We start from the raw sequence: 19,019 nt of genomic DNA, 5'->3' as shown, positions 1-19,019 counted from the left end.
CTACGCAGATTTCCTCGATAGTGACTCTGTCTTCGCAACTCCAGCCTGAGCAGCAGTCTGCACCTCGTCGACGGTCTCCTCGTTGCAGGTCTCGATCTAAGGTTTCCTCGTCGGATTCCTCTCCTGAACGGATTTCTAAACTATCGTTGCCTCGATCGAAGCATCGGTCTCGGTCTTCGAAGCTCACTCCCTTGAAGAGCTCGAGGCCTTCGAATCTCACTTCGAAAATTGTGCCTCGCTCTCACAGTACCGTTGCCTCTTCGGTTTCATCGAAGCATTCGAGGTCGAGGACTCCACCTTCGAGGCGTTTATCTCGGGATCGATCTCCTCTGGCTAAACCTCGCACTCCGCGCACCTCTCCATCTCGGAGTCTTAAGCGGAAGCATTCAGCCACTCCTCCTCTGACTGGCAGTGGAGCATCCTCCATCACTTTGCACCTCGAATCGGAGCCAGTCTCTCAATATTCGCGCGAGGCTTCTCCATCGTTTTCAGTGGCGCCTCATTCTCGTTCTGCCTCCCCTGAGGAAGCCTCGACTTCAAAGTCTTCTTCGTTTGCGAAATTTGTTTTCGACATGGGGCAGGCACTTAACATCGACTTGCATTCCGATTCTAAGTTCACGCCCGAATATTTGGCGGATATGGAGCTTTCCCATCCTCCTAAGGAGACTTTGCGTCTGCCCATGACACCGGTGCTGAAGCAGACTTTCCTGCGGAATATGGAGACTCCTTATTCTGTGACAGCGATCCCCTCGAAGTTGGAGTCTCGGTATCGCACTGTTCCCTGCAAAGGTTTCGAGAAATCACAACTTTCTCATCAGTCTCTAGTGGTGGAATCGTCCCTGAAGAAGGCTCATCCTTCTAAGGTGTCTGCAACAGTCCCACCGGGGCGCGAAGGGCGCACTATGGACAAGTTTGGGCGCAGACTTTATCAAAATTCGATGATGACAAATCGAATTTTGAATTACAACTATGTCTTTACTTCATATTTTAATTATTTTTTGAAGCAGTTGTCATCCTTTTGCCCAGACTGGCCCAGAGAACGCCTTTCTGAATATAAACATATTATTCAGTCTCTCTCTCAATTGCGTCTCTTCATGTTGCAGGCATCCTATGATGCTTTTGAGCTTTCTTCCAGGGTCTCGGCATTTGCAATGGCCATGCGACGTCTTGCATGGCTCAGAATAGTGGATATGGATCCCAACTTACAGGATCGTTTAGCGAACCTGCCGTGCCTAGGTTCTGAGCTTTTTGATGACTCGATTGAGGCGGCTACTAAAAGGCTCTCTGAGCATGAACGCTCCTTCGCCTCTCTTCTTCGTCCAAAACCTTCTGCGACTAGAGCTTACAAACCTCCAGCTCGTCGCTACCCGATGAAGTCCACGCCGGCTTTCTCTAGGCCTCCACCTAGACGGACCCAGCAACAACGTCCTCAAAAGTCCCAGGCGCCTGCTCCAACCAAAACAGCTCCGTCTTTTTGACGGTCCAGTGGTGAGCATTCCAACCTCTTTGCATCCAAACTCCTCCCTACCCATCGGAGGTCGCCTTTCCCTTTTTACATCTGTCTGGGAAACCATTACATCAGACCTTTGGGTCCTCACGGTCATCCGCGAAGGATACTCTCTACGCCTACTTCAGGTGCCTCCAGATCACCCTCCAGGAGAGTGTCTTTCCAGTTCCTCGCAACTCCCCCTTCTTCTTCAGGAGGCTCAGGTGCTTCTTCGCCTTCGAGCGGTAGAGGAGATTCCTCCTTCCGAACACAATCTGGGGTTTTACTCCAGATACTTCCTAGTTCCAAAGAAGACGGGGGATTTGCGACCCATTCTGGATCTCCGAGCTCTCAACAAATTTCTAGTCAAAGAGAAATTTCGCATGCTCTCTCTTCCGATTTTGTACTCCCTCATGGATCAGGGAGATTGGATGTGCTCACTGGACCTCAAAGAGGCTTATACTCACATTCCTATCCATCCAAATTTTCGCAAATATCTCCGATTCAAGGTGGGGAACCTTCATCTTCAATACAGGGTTCTTCCGTTTGGCTTGGCAACCTCTCTCCGGGTCTTCACCAAGTGTCTAGTCGTGGTAGCCGCGGTCCTTCATGCTCGGGGACTTCAAGTTTTTCCTTACCTCGACGATTGGCTTATCAAAGCTCCTTCTCTTCCAGAGGTTACTCAAGCGACCCTTCAGACTATTTCTTTTCTTCAAAGTCTGGGGTTCCATATCAACTTTCCCAAATCTCAGTTGGTTCCAACTCAATCGATCCAATTTATTGGCGCCGTGTTGGATTCTGTTCGCATGAGAGCTTTCCTCCCCCTCGATCGTCAGGACACTCTCTTGCGCCTTTGTCATCACGTAACTTCCCTATCGACTCTAACGGCTCGACAAATGATGGTCCTTCTAGGACATATGGCATCTACAGTGCATGTGACTCCCTTTGCAAGACTCCACCTTCGCATTCCTCAGTGGACTCTGGCGTCCCAGTGGCAACAAGCCCTAGATCCGCCTTCTCGTCATATAGCGGTGACGCCTTCATTGAAGAACTCTCTCCGCTGGTGGATGCTCTCTTCCAATCTTTCCAGAGGTTTGCAGTTTCACCACCTTCCTCATCAGAAAGTTCTCACGACAGATTCGTCCGAGTACGCATGGGGAACCCTCGTAGATGGTCTCCGTACGCAAGGGTTATGGACCGCCACAGATCGTCGATGTCACATCAATCTGTTGGAACTCAGAGCGATATTTCTTGCTCTCAAGGCTTTTCTTCACCTCCTTCACGACCAAGTAGTCTTGTTCGGACGGACAATCAAGTAGCGATGTATTATGTCAACAAACAGGGCGGGATGGGTTCCCACTCCCTTTGTCAGGAAGCTCTGAGGTTGTGGCATTGGGCGATTTCTCACAACATCCTTCTTCGCGCTGTTTATATTCAGGGCCTTCAGAATTGCCTTGCAGACAAATTGAGTCGTCTGCTTCAGCCTCACGAATGGACGCTCAACTCCCCCTCACTTCGTCAAGTATTCGTTCGATGGGGGACTCCTCGGGTGGATCTCTTTGCGTCACCCAGCAACTTCAAACTACCTCTGTTTTGTTCCCGCATTTTCTCGCCTCTTCGTCTCGAGGCGGATGCTTTTCTTCTGGATTGGAAGGGTCAGTTCCTCTACGACTTTCCTCCTTTCCCTCTGATTCTCAAAACCCTTGTTAAGCTGAAGTCGGACCATGCCACGATGATTCTTATAGCGCCTCGGTGGCCCCGACAACCTTGGTTCTCTCTTCTTCTTCAACTCAGCATCAAGGACCCTCTTCTTCTGCCAGTTTTTCCTTCTCTGCTCACTCAGAGTCAGGGGTCTTTACTTCATCCCAACCTGAAGTCTCTTCACTTGACAGCATGGTTCCTTTCTACTTGACAGATTCTGCTAAATTTTCTCAATCTGTTCAGGATGTATTTCTGGCTTCCAGAAAACCGTCCACTCGTCAATGTTATGGTCAAAAGTGGACCAGATTCTCGACTTGGTGTTCCACTAATAGTCTTCAACCAAAATCTTCTCCTTTGGCTTCCGTTCTGGATTATTTGCTTCATTTATCTCAGTCAGGTCTTCAATCCACATCTATTAGAGTTCATCTTAGTGCAATTGCTGCTTTTCATCAGCCTTTGGATGGAAAACCGCTCTCGGCACACCCTCTGGTTTCTCGTTTTATGAAAGGCCTTTTTAATCTCCATCCACCTGTCAAACCGCCTCCTGTTGTATGGGATCTTAATGTTGTTCTGGCTCAACTGATGAAACCTCCTTTTGAACCTATTGATTTGGCTCATTTTAAATATCTTACTTGGAAAACTGTTTTCTTGATTGCCCTCACTTCAGCTCGTCGAGTTAGTGAGTTGCAAGCTTTGATCTCGGACCCGCCTTTCACAGTTTTTCACCATGATAAGGTGGTTCTCCGTACACATCCCAAATTCTTACCTAAAGTAGTGTCTGATTTTCATATCAATCAATCTATTGTGCTACCGGTATTTTTTCCTAAGCCGCATTCTCACCCTGGTGAGGCGTCACTGCATACTTTGGACTGTAAACGTGCGTTGGTATTTTATCTTCAACGTACTCAACCTCACAGAACTTCTCAACTTTTCATTTCTTTTGACCCAAATAGATTAGGTCATCCCGTCTCAAAGCGCACCATCTCCAACTGGATGGCTGCTTGCATTTCTTTCTGCTATGCTCAGGCTGGTCTTCCTCTACAGGGTCGAGTGACGGGCCACAAAGTTAGAGCTATGGCGGCTTCTGTCGCTTTCCTCAGATCAACTCCTATTGAGGAAATTTGCAAGGCTGCCACTTGGTCCTCGGTTCATACTTTCACCTCTCATTACTGTCTGGATACTTTATCCAGGAGGGATGGCCATTTTGGCCAATCTGTTTTGCAAAATCTTTTTTCGTAAATTGCCAACTTCCCTCCCCCCTTTTTTTACTTAGCTTGGAGGTCACCCATGTGTGGGAATATGCTGCCTGCTTGTCCTGGGATAAAGCACAGTTACTTACCGTAACAGGTGTTATCCAGGGACAGCAGGCAGATATTCCCACAACCCTCCCACCTCCCCTGGTTGGCTTCTTAGCTTGGTATCTGAACTGAGGATCCTCACAGGAGATGCGCTCCCTGGTTCGGGCGGGAAGGCACGCGCGCATGCGTGATGCAGCACTCGAAAGCTCGAGATCTTCAAGCAAGTTTGCTTTCGAGGCTGTCCGCTGCGGGGCTCCGTCGGTGACGTCACCCATGTGTGGGAATATCTGACTGCTGTCCCTGGATAACACCTGTTACGGTAAGTAACTGTGCTTTATCCGGAAGTCCAGTTATCCAGACTGGTGCTGGAGTTATTGTGTTTAAGAGCTCCTTTTACTAAGCTGCGATAGCTGTTGTAGTGCACGCAGAATTGCCGCGCACGCTAGACCTTAACGCCAGCATTGAGTTGACGTTAGTTCTAGCCGCGTAGCGCAGGTTTAGCGCATGCTAAAATCCTGCGCCCTAAAAACGCTATCACAGCTTAGTAAAAGGAGCCCCAAATTTAGAAAGTACATTGTACAGTACTGTTTCTGGAAACTAGAAAAGGTTATTAAATAATAAGAATAATAATTTTATTCTTATATAACGCCAAAGCCATAATAGTTCGAGGCGGTTTACAACAAGAAGTGCTGGACAATCAGGGAATAAAACACAATATAAAATCATCAGAATGTACATACAATGTGAAAGTAAAAACAATAAAGCCTTAACTTACAAATCGATTAAATAATTTTGTTTTTACTAATTTTCTAAAACTGAAGTAGGATGAAGAATGCATAATGATATTACCCAACCATTCATTTAATTTACCTGCCTGGAAAGCAAGAGTTCTATACTGTATAGAACAATACAAAGATTATGTAGCAGATTTGACAAAATCTGTGTACTATTGAAATACTGTACAGTATAGTACCTGTACTGCAGTGGCATAGCTAAAGGTACAGTTACAGTCCCACCCAGCAGCAGCGCCTCACTTCCCTGTCTCCCTCTCCTCCGCCAGTGACTCAGTATCTGCCTTCTCTCTGAATCCTCGCAGTGTACCTCAGAGGTTCCCAGCAGCTGTAGCAATTCATCCTCGTGGCCTGCGTTAACCCCTGCAGACTTACCTCAGGAAATCACATCAGTGAAAGTGGGGACGCACTGGAGGGAAGTCCTACCCTTTCTTTTTTTTCCCCCAACTTCCACGTGGAAAGGTTTCTACAATATAGTGCTGTGTTTCTTTCTAACAACATGAAAATTAAAATGCTGTCAAAGTGAAAAATAATTATTGTCATTAAAAGACAAAATGGACATTATGGAGAATTTAAAAAAGGAAGTGTTGGGGGCGCTAGAGAGAGCTGCAAGAGATGGCAGCATATTTGCTTTGCTCCGGTGATTTTATTTCTTAAAAACAACAGTTCATTGATGATAAAGTAATCCATTTAGTGAATTTCAACACTAAGAAGACTGTGACTACGATGGCTAACTCCAAAGTTGGGAAATGACACAAACCTGAGCCTCCCTCTCTGCAAAAGTCTCCTACAGATAATGATGAGGCTGAATCATCACAGACAATATTATCAGAAATACAAGCCATGTGGGATATTCTAACTGAAACTAAAGATGATATATATGAAATCAAAAACGATCTGGCTTCTTTGAAACTTGATTTTTCAAAACATGCATAGATGACTTAGAGCTAAAGCAATCCACGGCTCAACAGTCCATCAATGCTCTACAGAAACAAATCAAGCGCAAGGCCCAGTTCGAGAAAGATCTTGAGAAAGCCAACCTGATCTCGGTGCAACAACTTTCGGATTCTGGGAATACCAGAAGGTCATGAGGACTCTGATATGATAAAAGTTCTAGAACATTTTATACCTAAGTTTATGGATGTGAAATTCATCAGAGACTTTGAAATAGACAGAGCCCATTGAGCTCCTTCTTATAAGCCCACCAATGCTCATTATCTCAGGCCCATCATAGTTCGCATATAATACAGTCAACTCATGGAAATAATGCAAAAAGCAAAAATAAAATCACCGCTCAAATATGAAGGCCATAACATCTTATTCATACCTGATCCAAGTAAGTCTACAGCACATCTGCATAAACAACTCTTGGCATATCGACTTCAGCTAAGTGAGCTTAAAGTAAAGTTTGGAATGTTATACCCGACCAAGATGAGGGTCACAATCAATACCACCAAAGATTTCTCAGATCCTAAAGCACTGGCTGAATTCCTGGAAGAAGTACAACTGACAAATATTGATCTAGCTTAAGACTTTTACTTGTCGCCTTTGAGTGCTTCTACATCGACAATGCTTTCAGCTTCTTTTGCATTATATCATGGACTCACATTGTGGCTCGGAGGTATGTTGGCCTTGGCTCTTGCTTAATCTCATAGCTTTGTTGTGGGAATGAATGTTTATTGTTATGGACCTTGTTTCTCTGATCGGAGATATTGCTTACTCTGATATATTGCTGTGCACTATTTCCTGTGATAATCCATCAATTATTTGCCATCTACAACTAATTAATGTTCGAAATTATTGCTACTTAATGCACATATTGTCTTTTGGTATACCAACGTTCACCAGTCATTACAATGTACTAGGGCTTTCCCTGTGACAATCAATGCAGATTTATTAGGAGTTCTATACAAGGCTACATAATTTATTTCCTTAAATTCATCACAATGTTTTCTACTGATGAACATATAAATGTCTGAATGCATTGCTGCTGGAATGTGCGATTGATCTGTATTTGCTCGTTCTCTTTCCAAGGGGTTTTCCTGTTCCCAGTTATTGTTAGCACTGCATATTTACTTTAAAGTCTTGGATGTCAATACTCTTATTTGGTTCTCGTATATGTTTCTGCTACTGATTATTATCATTGTAAATGCTCAGTTATCTTTATGTGTATTGCACATTAGGATCATACCTGTTTCATAATGCTAAAACTGATTTCCTTAAATGTCAAGGGATTTCATAATCCAATAAAATGAAAGAAAGTTCTGGATTACAATACAAAGAAATCCTCTGATATTGTGTTATTTCAAGAAACTCGCCTATCTGTATCTTAGCCTGCAAAATTGAGGACAAAATGTTTTTTACCTTCACTGAACAAAATAAAATTGTACTGCTATATTAATAAGATCTAGATCAGATATTAAGCTACTCTCACATGCTACTGACTCAAGAGGTCGTTGGGTTAAAGTACATTTACTTGTTGGTCACACTACCTTAACTCTTATTAACATATATGCACCCAACTTAGATGAACCAAAATTTTTCAATGAAATATTGCTCTCCCTCTTGGAAGTTAACTCGCAGACACACATAGTCGCTGGTGACTTCAATTTAAAATTAGAACCAATATGTGACAGGAAACCAAAAGTTCCACACAAACCCACAAATGCTTGGCATAACCTTCATAACATGATATCTCAAATGAAATTCATAAATGCTTGGAGATTAATGCATAGAAATGAGAAACAATACCGCACAATTCTTACTCTAGAATTGACTTTTTTCTTGTAACAATCTTATTAAAAATTTCTCATAATCTGCCATTAATGAAATTTATTTATTTTTAAAAAATTTCTTTATTCATTTTGAAGTCATAAGTAAGTGCAAATTAAAATACAATCATATAATTCTATAAAAGCACTTAAATACAATTACAATTATAATCTATGACAAAAAGATTATCACCCCCCCCCCCCCCCCAATAATTATATCTAAGAACTACACTCAAATTGAAAATTACATTCTAACCCGCCCTCCCACCCTGGACATGTATGATCAAAGGGCATAATCAGCAATCACTCTTTGCAAAATTTTGTCAATGGCTCCCAAATCTTCAGAAACTTCTTATAATATCCCTGATGTATGGCCATATTACGTTCCATCTTAAAAACATGACAGAGAGACTCCCACCATATTGAATGGATTGGGACCTTGCTTGAGTCAAAAATCGGATGCTGTCTCAACAAAATCTAACTTGTTGATTAAATACAGGAGGCAGAGGCTGAATACAAATACAGTACAAAATGCAAGTACCTTTTTAGGGGAAGATTTGGAAGGGAGACAATCGCGGGTCAATTGAAAAGAGGAGGAAAAACCCCCCAAAACGGCCGTTGTGCTGAGGCCTCATTGTTAAGCAGCAGAAAAGAAAAGAAATATAACTATACTTTTTACTTGTGATCACTCCTGCAGAATCGGGTGTTGCTCAGGGTGATTTCTCAGGCTCTCCTGCGACAGCCCTCTGCCTGTGCCGCTCTGTGAAAGAACATTTATCTCGTCTTCCATGTTTGGCAGCTGTGAGTCTACATTGAAAGCTGTCATTGCTGGTGTAAGTCAACTAGTTATAAATTCATTAATGAAATTTCAATTTTTGATCATGCCTCCTTTGAACTCGCTCTCTCAGATCTTACAGTTGAAAGAAAATGTTCCACTTGGAAATTTAATAACTCATTATTACAAGAAACTGGTTTTATTGACCACATCAATTCTGCCATTCAAGAATTTCTCTGGGACATTTTTGAAGCCTATATCAGGGGCATTGTTATATCTTATCAAGCCCCTAAGAACTGAGAAGGGGGAGGGGAAAGTCCTGTAATCTTAGGTGAAGACCCCCGAAAATTTCCCTGTCACAGCAGTAGCAAGCCAAAGCAAGGCCAGTACAGCTAAGACCTAAAATGGTTGCTGAAAAAGCAAATAGGCTCTCTGACTAGAAATTGTCAACTCTGAGAGCAGCCGTGAACTCTGAAAGACACTTTTGCTTTTTCCTAGAAACAACAAGTGTAGTTATAAAGAAAAACAGTTCTGATGAAAAACATAAGCAACATGTTTCACTAGAGGAAAGACAAGCAACATGATAACTTTCACCAGAGGAAAGACGAACCACGGACATAAGTATACAAGAAGGCTAACCACAGAGCTGAAAAACCGTTAGGCCCAGGTGCTCAAAAGAGGAACTTGGTATATTAACGGGACATTTACGGGTAAATGAGGGAGAAGCATATGGAAAAAGGCGTGACACAGAATCACTCAATTTATGTTAACCAACCAATAGCTTAATATATGAGATAATGAATATAATTAACCAATGAAAGTGTGAAATGTAACATGCACCAACGTGGGCCAGAGCTGCCAGAATCATATAAAAGAAAGCTCCCATAACCATGGTTTCAGAACTCATCGGAGGTTCTCCATCAGCCTGGCCAGCCTGATGTGTGCTCTATCACTCTGTATGCTGTGTGATTTGTCCCTGTAAGCTATTACTATTTGATTATTAAATTCATATTATTTGAACCAGCATAAAGAGAGTTGAGTGGTCTATCTGTGAAGGCCTAGGGTCTTCAGAACAAAGCTTTATTTTAAAACATCTTTTGGAATGTGAATCTAATATCAAAAAGCTTGAAGCTAACGATCAGTTAAATCCTTCTGATATGTTCACCCTACAACAATTACATAAATTAAGGTTAATTTATTACTAAGTCGTATGGGTCTGAATTGAAAATCACTTCCCAGTAAAACTCTGGGTAGTCATAAGGAGCAATTTGGCTCCTAGGTTCAAGTTATCCAAAGAAGGTGTCATTGTTGGTGAGGGGAAATGCAACCGGAAGTTATAAATTGGGATTATTGATAAATTTTAAAACTCTCATGCTTTCAAAAAATGTACATAAGCTACCGCTGTTATACAGAAGCCAAAAATTAACCGGAATGAATTGCAAAGTTTTACTCAACTGGTATGACAATTGATTCATACCAGAAGAAAAAGGATTTCAACAAGAAAAGAAGACAACATCATTTTACTGTTGGACAATGCACTGTCACATCCTACAACTGAAAGCTTAGAGTGAGAAGAAGGTAGATTTAAAGTGCTTTTTCTGCCTACAGATGTGACATCTGTAATGCAGCCAATGGATCAAGGAGTTATTGTTTCCTTGAAACAGCTTTACAGGAAACAATTATTACATAAACTTCTATTGGCTGATATCAGCAATGAATGTGACATGAGCCAATTCATAAAAGAATTTAATATAAAAGATCATTTGTAGGTTGCCGCCACTGAGAATTTAATTAAAAACCAAACCCTAAAAAATGTGTGGAACATTTTTCTAAACAAATCAGAAAGACATGGAGAAGGAGAAGTTCCACAGGTTCCTGGCTGCTCTGATGTAGTGAATGTCAGCAAATGGATATGAATCAGGGAATCAGATCATAACAGATGATGAACAAGAACAAGAGGAATCAGAAACTGATGACAACCACCAGGTTACTGCTGATGTGGGACCAACACATACAGAAGTCTTTGAATGTTTAAATACAGTGATGGCTTGGTTGGAAAAGCAGAAAGAAAGAAATGTGACCCAGCTCTTTTGAAAAGCCTATGTGATCTTGCAGCATAGAAATGAAAATCAGCACTGAACAAATTAAGAATTGCTTCCTTTTTTAAATAGAAATACAGTAGTATATTTTATTTATTTATTAAAAAATTTATATACCATATACAAATATGCGGTTTCCATATCACATACAGTACTCTACTATAGTTTGGTATTTTTTCCCTTTTATCGTTAAAAATAATGTTCAGCATACAATGTTTGGAATGTGTGCACTGTTCTAAAAGGTATGTCCAATCATCCAGATTCTCTTTTATCTGGACTGTCCTCTGACAAGGTTAGTCTGGATAATTGGCATTCTACGGTACTTATTTTATTGTGCTAGTTAATGTGCACAATTCTATACAATAGTCATAACTAACTAAGTCCCTATTCCAAGTAGCTAAACTGGGGCAACAGGAAGGAAAGTGACTTGCCCAGAGAAAGGGTTGGATTTGAACCAGAGAAAGAGGTACTGTAGATTTGAACCGTGATATTCCTGGTTCTCAGTGCATTGCTTTAACCAGTAGGTCACTTTTCTTCCAGCCTTCTATGTTGCCTTGGCATAGATGAGCAAAGGTCTAAAACCAGATCTTCAGTGTCTACGCAAAATGAAATACAAGTGTTGCACTTTTTAGTTTAGTCTTGATGACCCAGACACCAAGATTAAGGCAGCCAAAACATGCCTTATTAAAGCCTATTTTATAAAGAAAAGTAGGCACTTACTTTTCTTTATACAATACTAGTGTAAGTGGCTGATCACTTTCACTAGCCCTAGACCTTGTGTAAATGACCATTCCTACATTTTCTAAATATACACGTAAATGGAAATATTTCTATAGTCAATGCACATACCTGCATCATGCACACTCTGTCCAAACTCTGCCCACCTGTAATACACACTTTGTTACCAATGCATGTATTTTAACACTGGCTGGTATTTTAAGAGGTCACTGTTGTGCATAACTGAAACTTGCACCTATAACTTGCACATATAACTAGTGTCTCCTTATAAAATACCCCTTACAAGAGCAGATTTCACCCACTGCAGTTCAATAAGATGCTTCTACTGCCCAAATTTCATTCAACTGACCTTAATTAGCAAGATAATTAACCTACTGTAAGAAAAAGACAGAACAGATATGAAATACAAAAAAGCACTTGTCTCACCATAGAAGAAATTTGTCCAGTTTCCTATTCTTTATGTTAATGGGTTATGTAGAGACCAACAGCTTTCCTCCTGTTTCCTCAGTCTTCTAGCTCAACTACCAGAGACTTTCTTCTCACCTTTAGCCCTCCCCTCCCTCGTTTAGCTCCAGGAACACAGAATCTGATTTGTGTGCAGCCTGAGTTTGGTTATCAGGTGGCAATGTCAAGCAACAAATTAACCTCAGATCTGTCAACTCAACAATATCCTGAAAAGAAGTCAGGATTGGGAACTAAACCCCATCTTTCATAGCAGCACACTGAGAACCATCTTGCGTCATAGGGAAGTCCAGTTCCCCACCACCTCCCTCTGACACCACAGCCTAGCATCACAAAGAGCTAGATTCACAAAGCAAACCGATCGTGTGCCGATTGGTTTGCAACCCCTTTATGACCAGATTTCCCTCCGGTCCAATTTACTAACCTCTCCTGCGATCCACTTTGAATCCATGCATGCCGATACGAAGTGAAGCAACTGCTGATGACCAGTCACTTCACTTCTTATCGACTCTCCTGCCCTTTAAAACCATGGGCTAGCAATTTTTACAGAATACATAAAAAAGGACTCCTCCCTAAGGAAGTTCCTGACTGGCTGAGGTGCCCCAGGCTCCTCCCAAGGGAGGAGCCTAAGGTGCCTCAGCCAATCAGTGCCTTAGGCCCCTCCCCATGAATCAGATGATGCATTGGGGCTTGACCTAAGGCTGGTATCGCAGCAGAGCAGGAGGACTTTGCACTTCCTCCTGCTCCCAAAGATCACAGGAGGCCTGAGAAGGAGGGACTGGGCACCCCTCCTGCTCTCAACGATTCTAAAGGTACCAGGGGGAGGATGGGCCGGGCCTGACTAGCCGGACGGCCTACTACGAGGAGGGAGTTGGGCCGGGCCCGGCCAGAAGGTGTTTGAGATGGCAGAAGGGAGTTGGCATCCCTCCTGCCTTGTGTTCGGCGGGGCATCGACATGCGGAGGGCATTTTTTAGGGGTTTGGAAGGAGGCACTTTGGGGGGAGGCTTTTTTATTTTAACCGAGCAGTTAATTTGTGTATGTAATACACGTAAAATATCTGCCTGATTTTAAAAAAAAATTTTTTTTTAAGCCGGCAGAAGCCCTGACAGCAGTGACAGGAGGCTGCTTCTCCTGTCACTACTGTCAGGGTCTGTGCATGCTCCAGGATCGCTCTCTAGCGATTCGTACTGTGGATGGGGGGGGGGGCGTGTCAACGAGTGTTCCCATTTGCATGCAGAACTTTTGTGAATTTGTCAGCCTGCATGCAATTGGGAACGGATCGGAGACAGGTTTTAGTGAATCTAGCCCAAACTTATGAACAAAGCACACCAGAGCTTGCCACTGAATGCTGAGTGTTTCTTCATGCATGGCCATGCATTTTAGAAAAGAGTAATTAGGCTTCTCTCTCAATTCTCAGCAAGAAATAGGAGTTGTGCTCTAAGGAAGAGCATAAAAGCTTCACCTGATTAGAAAAGGTTATCTAACCTGCACTGCACATACCCTATTAGTGATTTTCTGGATGTCCACTTGCTCCTTAAGTTCTGCAGCCAGCTCCTTAAAGTGTTCCTTGACATCCGTACTCTCATTGCAAATAACTGTCCGATAAGCTGAAAGCTGGGAGCTCTGGCTTTCATTGATCATCAGGATCCTTCTTAGCTCCTTCTCTTTACTATCACAGGTCAGACTTTCTAGTACTTCGGGGGTGAACAGGATTTCCTGCATGAGATACCATATCCCATTAGTAAGAGTCAGGAGAGGGATGCAGCAGATGTACATACACAAAGGATTACAAAGCAGAGTTACATAGTGCTAGATGCAATAAAGTCAGCAATCTTCACTAAATTTGTTTTCACAGCTTTAGCGACAATCGCTTTTACCAACCCAATGCACAAAATGGCCCAACATGTATTTTTTTCCTTGATTGTCCATTTTCTGATCTGGCCATGCAATAAAACCCCATGTAAAGTAGCCAAGCGATTGATGCACTAACATCATTTGGCTATTCCCCCCCAAAAAATGGGGTTTTGGTGATCAGAAAAACCGACAGGTTAGATCTGTCTGTAACTGTGTTAGACAGGTTGGCCTGTTGTTTTTTTCTTTTTTTTTTCAATGGCACAGATATTTTGCGTGTGTTACACACGCAAAATATCTGTCCCATACAAATAAAATGAAAAAAAGTCCCCCATCACTGATGACAGCCCTCCCCGATGACCCCCGACAAACATGGCATGAGAGAAAATTGCCCCCCATGCCAGGTACCCTCGAGCCACTGTCCTTCCTGAACCCCCCCTCCCCCCAAAAAAAAATTGCAAGAGGGAAAGGAACAATGAGATATCAGAATACCAGGGAGGGGAGAAAGAGGAAGCAAATGCTGATCTAGAAGGGTGAAGAAGATGCTGGGTATAGTAGAACCATGTGGGAGAGGTGTAGAGAAAAGAAAGAGAGAAGGATAGTGATTGCAAGGAATAGATTTAGGTTAAAGATGAAAGGAAATAGAAGTCTGGGGAAGGAGTGAGATGGGGAATGGGAGAACTAATAGGTGAAAATAAGAGAGAGAATTTGATAGGTAACTCAAAAGTTTAAAAAAGAAGGAGGAGAAAGAGGGTAAAATTCAAATGAACATAGAGCATTGAAGAAAAAAAGAGAAGAAAGACCAGTATGTCATAGGCAGGTGTAGTAAAGGAATGGAACAAGAGAAAATACAAATGGAGAAAATACAAATGGACAGAAGCCACTTTAAGTAGAATTAGCAGAGGAAAGATAGGAAAGCAGAAAAGAGAAATTGGAACCAACATTATGGAAAAATAAAATATCCAGGCAACAAAAAGGTAGAAAAAAAGCATTTTATTTTTAATTTATTACCTGAAATATGTTAGCTTTGGGAAATATACATAGCAGATGCCTTTGTATTGTGTTCACTAGAAAAGAAAATGCATTTCCCTTTCTATTTCTCTACCGTTGCAGTATATGCTATTTAGCTTCCTGGGCTTTCCAGTTCAATTTTAGTCTACCTATTTTTATTTCTAATTTGTGATCCATTGTTCTGTATTTGGTGAGAGTATGTTGATGTAATTATAATGGCAGGTAGAGAGATCAGAGGGGAGACAGGGAGGAGAGGAGATCCTGGGGGCCATCCTTTATTTTCTAACCTGGGCTCTACCATGCCAACCACCAGCCCTGACCCTTGCTGTAGCTGGTGAGGATCCCCAAGCTTCATCAGCTGAGGACTCCTCTAAAAGGTGGCCAGAACTTTCTTTTACCAGGCTCTGCAGTTGGCAGCATCCTTGAACCACCAACAACTAAGTATAGGTGGATGTTGGCATTGGTAACTCATGAAAGCTTCTGCTCTCTGCCAAGCTTGGTATAAGGGAGTTCTGGTTGCCTTTGGAGAGTCTTTAGGAGAGTGGGGAGAAGGGTGGAGGCTGAGAGATAATTTTTTTCCCAGCAACTTTGAGCTCAGGCCCACCCAAAATTAGCTCTATGGTTACACCACTGGCATAAACCTTAGAAGAGAAGGCTCAGTCCTTCTCACTTACTTCATTTAGACCTTGACTGTAAAGATTCTAGTGGGAAAGAAGAGAATGCCTTCAAATGAAAAGGTGAGAAAGGCTTGGAAAATCTGGTCACTTTTCTTAGAATGTCACACCAGTTAGAACATTTAACATAAGAACTGCCATACTAGCTCAGAACAAAGTTCCATTAGCCAAGTATACTGCTTCCAGTAGTGGCCAATCCAGGTCACAAGTACCTGAGAGGATCCCCAAAATAAGCAAGATTCCATGCTAGCAACCCCAGGGATAAATAGCGGCTTTCACCAGATGTACCTTAGTAATGATTTTATGAAATTCACCTCAAGGAATTTATCCAATCCTTTTTTAAACACAGTTACATTAACAGATTTACTGCATTCTCTGACAACGAGCTCCAAAGCTTAACTATGCATTGAGTGAAAAAAATATTTTCTCCTATTTGTTTTAAAAATATTAATTCATGGTGTGTTCCCTAGTCATATCATAAGAACAGCCCTACTGGGTCAGACCAATGGTCCATCTAGCTCAGTAGCCTGTCTTCAAGGTGGCCAATCCAGGTTACTAGTACCTGGAAAAAACCCAAATAGTAGCAACATTCCATGTTACTAATTCAGGGCAAGCACTGGCTTCCCCAATGTTTGTCTTCATAACAGACTATGGACTTTTCCTCTAGGAAATTGTCCAAACATTTCTTAAAACCAGCTATACTAACCACTCTTACCACAATCTCTGGCAACGTGTTTCAGAGCTTAACTATTCTTCAAGTGAAAAAATATTTTCTCATAATAACATAGTAAATGATGGCAGATAAAGACCCGAATGGTCCATCCAATCTGCCCAACCATACATGCTCCATAAATTAACCATTTAATTTAAATGTTCCTTTTTTTTTTTTTAGATATTTCTGGGCCAGAAACCCAGAGCCCTGCCCAGTAGTGTGCTTAGGTTCTATCTATTGGAGTCTCCGTCAAAGCTCATTCCAGCCCATCTTAACCATCCCAGCCATCGAAGCCCTCCCCAGCCTGTCCTCAACTGAATGTCCATATATGAGACACAGACTGTGCAAGTCTGCCCAGTACTGGCCTTAGTTCCTTCAATATATAGCCATTATTTTCTGATTAGAGATCCTCTTGTTGGTTTTAAAAGTATTTCCCTGTAACTTAATCAAGTGTCTCCCAGTTTTTGTAATTTTTGATAGAGTTAAAAAAAAAAATCTGACACAAACAGCACACCACAGTTTAAAACACATTTCCCTGAATCTGAGGTTGCTCCAATCAGAACCTCTAGAGGAAACAAGAGTGCAGGTCTGCCTTCACAGCAGAGCACACTTCACACTAAGGGTTATTCATTTATTCCTCAGGGAGGGAGTAGTAAAACACCTAGAGGAACTCCTGAACTTGGAGGTTTAGAGCATGGCTGTAACTTCTTAAACAGGAAGGCAGAACAGTTAGAGGAGAGGAATGCATGATGCCAAAAGTGTAAGGAACTCTTAGGACTGAGGGTCCAGAATGGCATTGATCAGCTGGTGGCCATGGAACTGGAGGAAGCTGGACAAGTGCTGAGAAAGCCAGGTACACCAGTTCATGGAAGTAGAGCCATACATAGAGCTGCCAAGCCAGGAGCAGCAGATAGAAGTGTGCTGCACATTGAAGGCAAGTGAAAAGTAATGTCTTGCTTTGAACCAATTGCAAGACACAAGCCCGAGTAAAAAGTTGAAGCAGAATTATTTTACTTTATTTGTGCTGTTGAACTGACCATGGAAAAATTAAAAGCCAGGACTGTTTATTACAAAATTTACCTATGTGGAAGGTGCTTGAGAGTTGTTTTTTTCTTCTCCATTTTTGCCATGAACTAAAGTTGAGCAGGCCACTAAATGAACTATTGAAACTTAAAGACTCTTCTTGGTGCTTTGTTTTCTTGAAGGATCATTTTGGGAGCATTCTGACACCTGTAGCTTTCTTCTGACTGTGTGAGTTTTCCTTTATAAATTGTTTTCATTGTTGCAAAAATGCTGAATACTTTTTGTTTTGATACCAATATAGTATGGTCCTTATCAAAAGACTCTTGGGGCTCCTTTTACGAAGGTGCACTAGCAGTTTTATCGCACGCACTGGATTAACGCGCACTAGCAAAAAATCTACCGCCTGCTCAAAAGGAGGCAGTAGCAGCTAGCGCACGTGGCAATTTAACGCGCACTATTCCACGCGTTAAGGCCCTAGCGCACCTTCGTAAAAGGAGCCCTTGGTGTTGGGTGTTTTAAAGCATAACTCATAAGTCCCCTAGAATTCCTGTGTTACGCAGGAGCTGCATACAGGGAGAAAAATCTTGTCATGTTGTCCTTAGGAACCATTGCCCTAGAGGTGCCTGTGATACTCTCAAACTGCGATATGAACGCAGAAGAACTATTGTATTCGTCACTTCACCCCCATCTTCTCGAAGGAGTTGGGCACAGAGGTCTTGCACGATCTGTTTACAATCTTAAAACTTCTCAGTGTCTTGTATCCCTTTGATCTGGAGATTGCACTGTCTAGATCTGTTTTACAAGTTTTCAACCTGGGTTTATAAGTCCTTTAAGCTTGGGGCCACATGTTCTACTGAACCATGAGTCTCATTCACTAATGTAGTCAGGGTTGTCATGTGCTCTTCCAACACAGAAACTCAACTACCCAAATCACCAACTTCAGCTTGGATTTCTGCCCAATGCAGCTTTCACATCATATCAAATATTGAACTAAGGCCAGTACTGGGCAGACTTGCACGGTCTGTGTCTGTGTATGGCCGTTTGGTGGGGATTGGGCTGGGGAGGTCTTCAGTGGCTGGGAAGGTGTAGATGGGCTGGAGTAGGTTTTAACAGAGATTTCAGCAGTTGGAACCCAAGCACAGTACCGGGTAGAGCTTTGGATTCTTGCCCAGAAATAGCTAAGAAAAAAATTTAAAAATTTAAATTGAATCAGGTTGGGCAGACTGGATGGACCATTCAGGTCTTTATCTGCTGTCATCTACTATGTTACTATGTCACCATCTCTTCCTTCAGCTCAGAAAACCAGGAATGCATAGTTTTCCTTGAGGAGTCATCTTCATTGGGTAGCCGGCATACAATGTCTTCATCGTCAATTTCAAAGTGGGCCAGTGCTATCTTCTTTTTTTTATATATTCTTTATTGATTTTCCAACTATCAACAGTGCAATAAATAAGTAGATGTACATATAATAATTCAAGAAATGCACATTCATCTTGCAGAAATACATAAGCAATCATTTTTACCCCTTCCACCCACCCACCCACCCAAATGACTAATCAAGAAAAACACAAATACATGGATTCCTTCAATAACCTTTCCCAAGTTAAATTAATCGTGTCCCTATAT

General features: G+C 42.1%; 1 protein-coding gene across 6 annotated transcripts in view; it reads right to left on the bottom strand.

The window, feature by feature from the left end:
* Positions 1-19,019, bottom strand: part of ABCA2 (ATP binding cassette subfamily A member 2) — a 602,913-nt gene that overhangs the window by 311,965 nt on the left and 271,929 nt on the right. For 5 of the 6 annotated variants that reach the window (XM_033959797.1, XM_033959792.1, XM_033959793.1 and 2 more), the window contains one exon: positions 13,623-13,838. In XM_033959797.1, coding sequence (XP_033815688.1) covers positions 13,623-13,838 — 216 coding nt within the window. Of the gene's footprint in view, positions 1-11,770; positions 11,792-13,622; positions 13,839-19,019 lie in introns of those variants that run through there. The other variant, XM_033959798.1, reaches the window with a different exon arrangement.

The sequence above is a fragment of the Geotrypetes seraphini genome, chromosome 10, assembly GCF_902459505.1.
Source record: "Geotrypetes seraphini chromosome 10, aGeoSer1.1, whole genome shotgun sequence".
NCBI lineage: Eukaryota > Metazoa > Chordata > Amphibia > Gymnophiona > Dermophiidae > Geotrypetes > Geotrypetes seraphini.
This window is presented reverse-complemented; position numbering and strand designations above follow the sequence as displayed.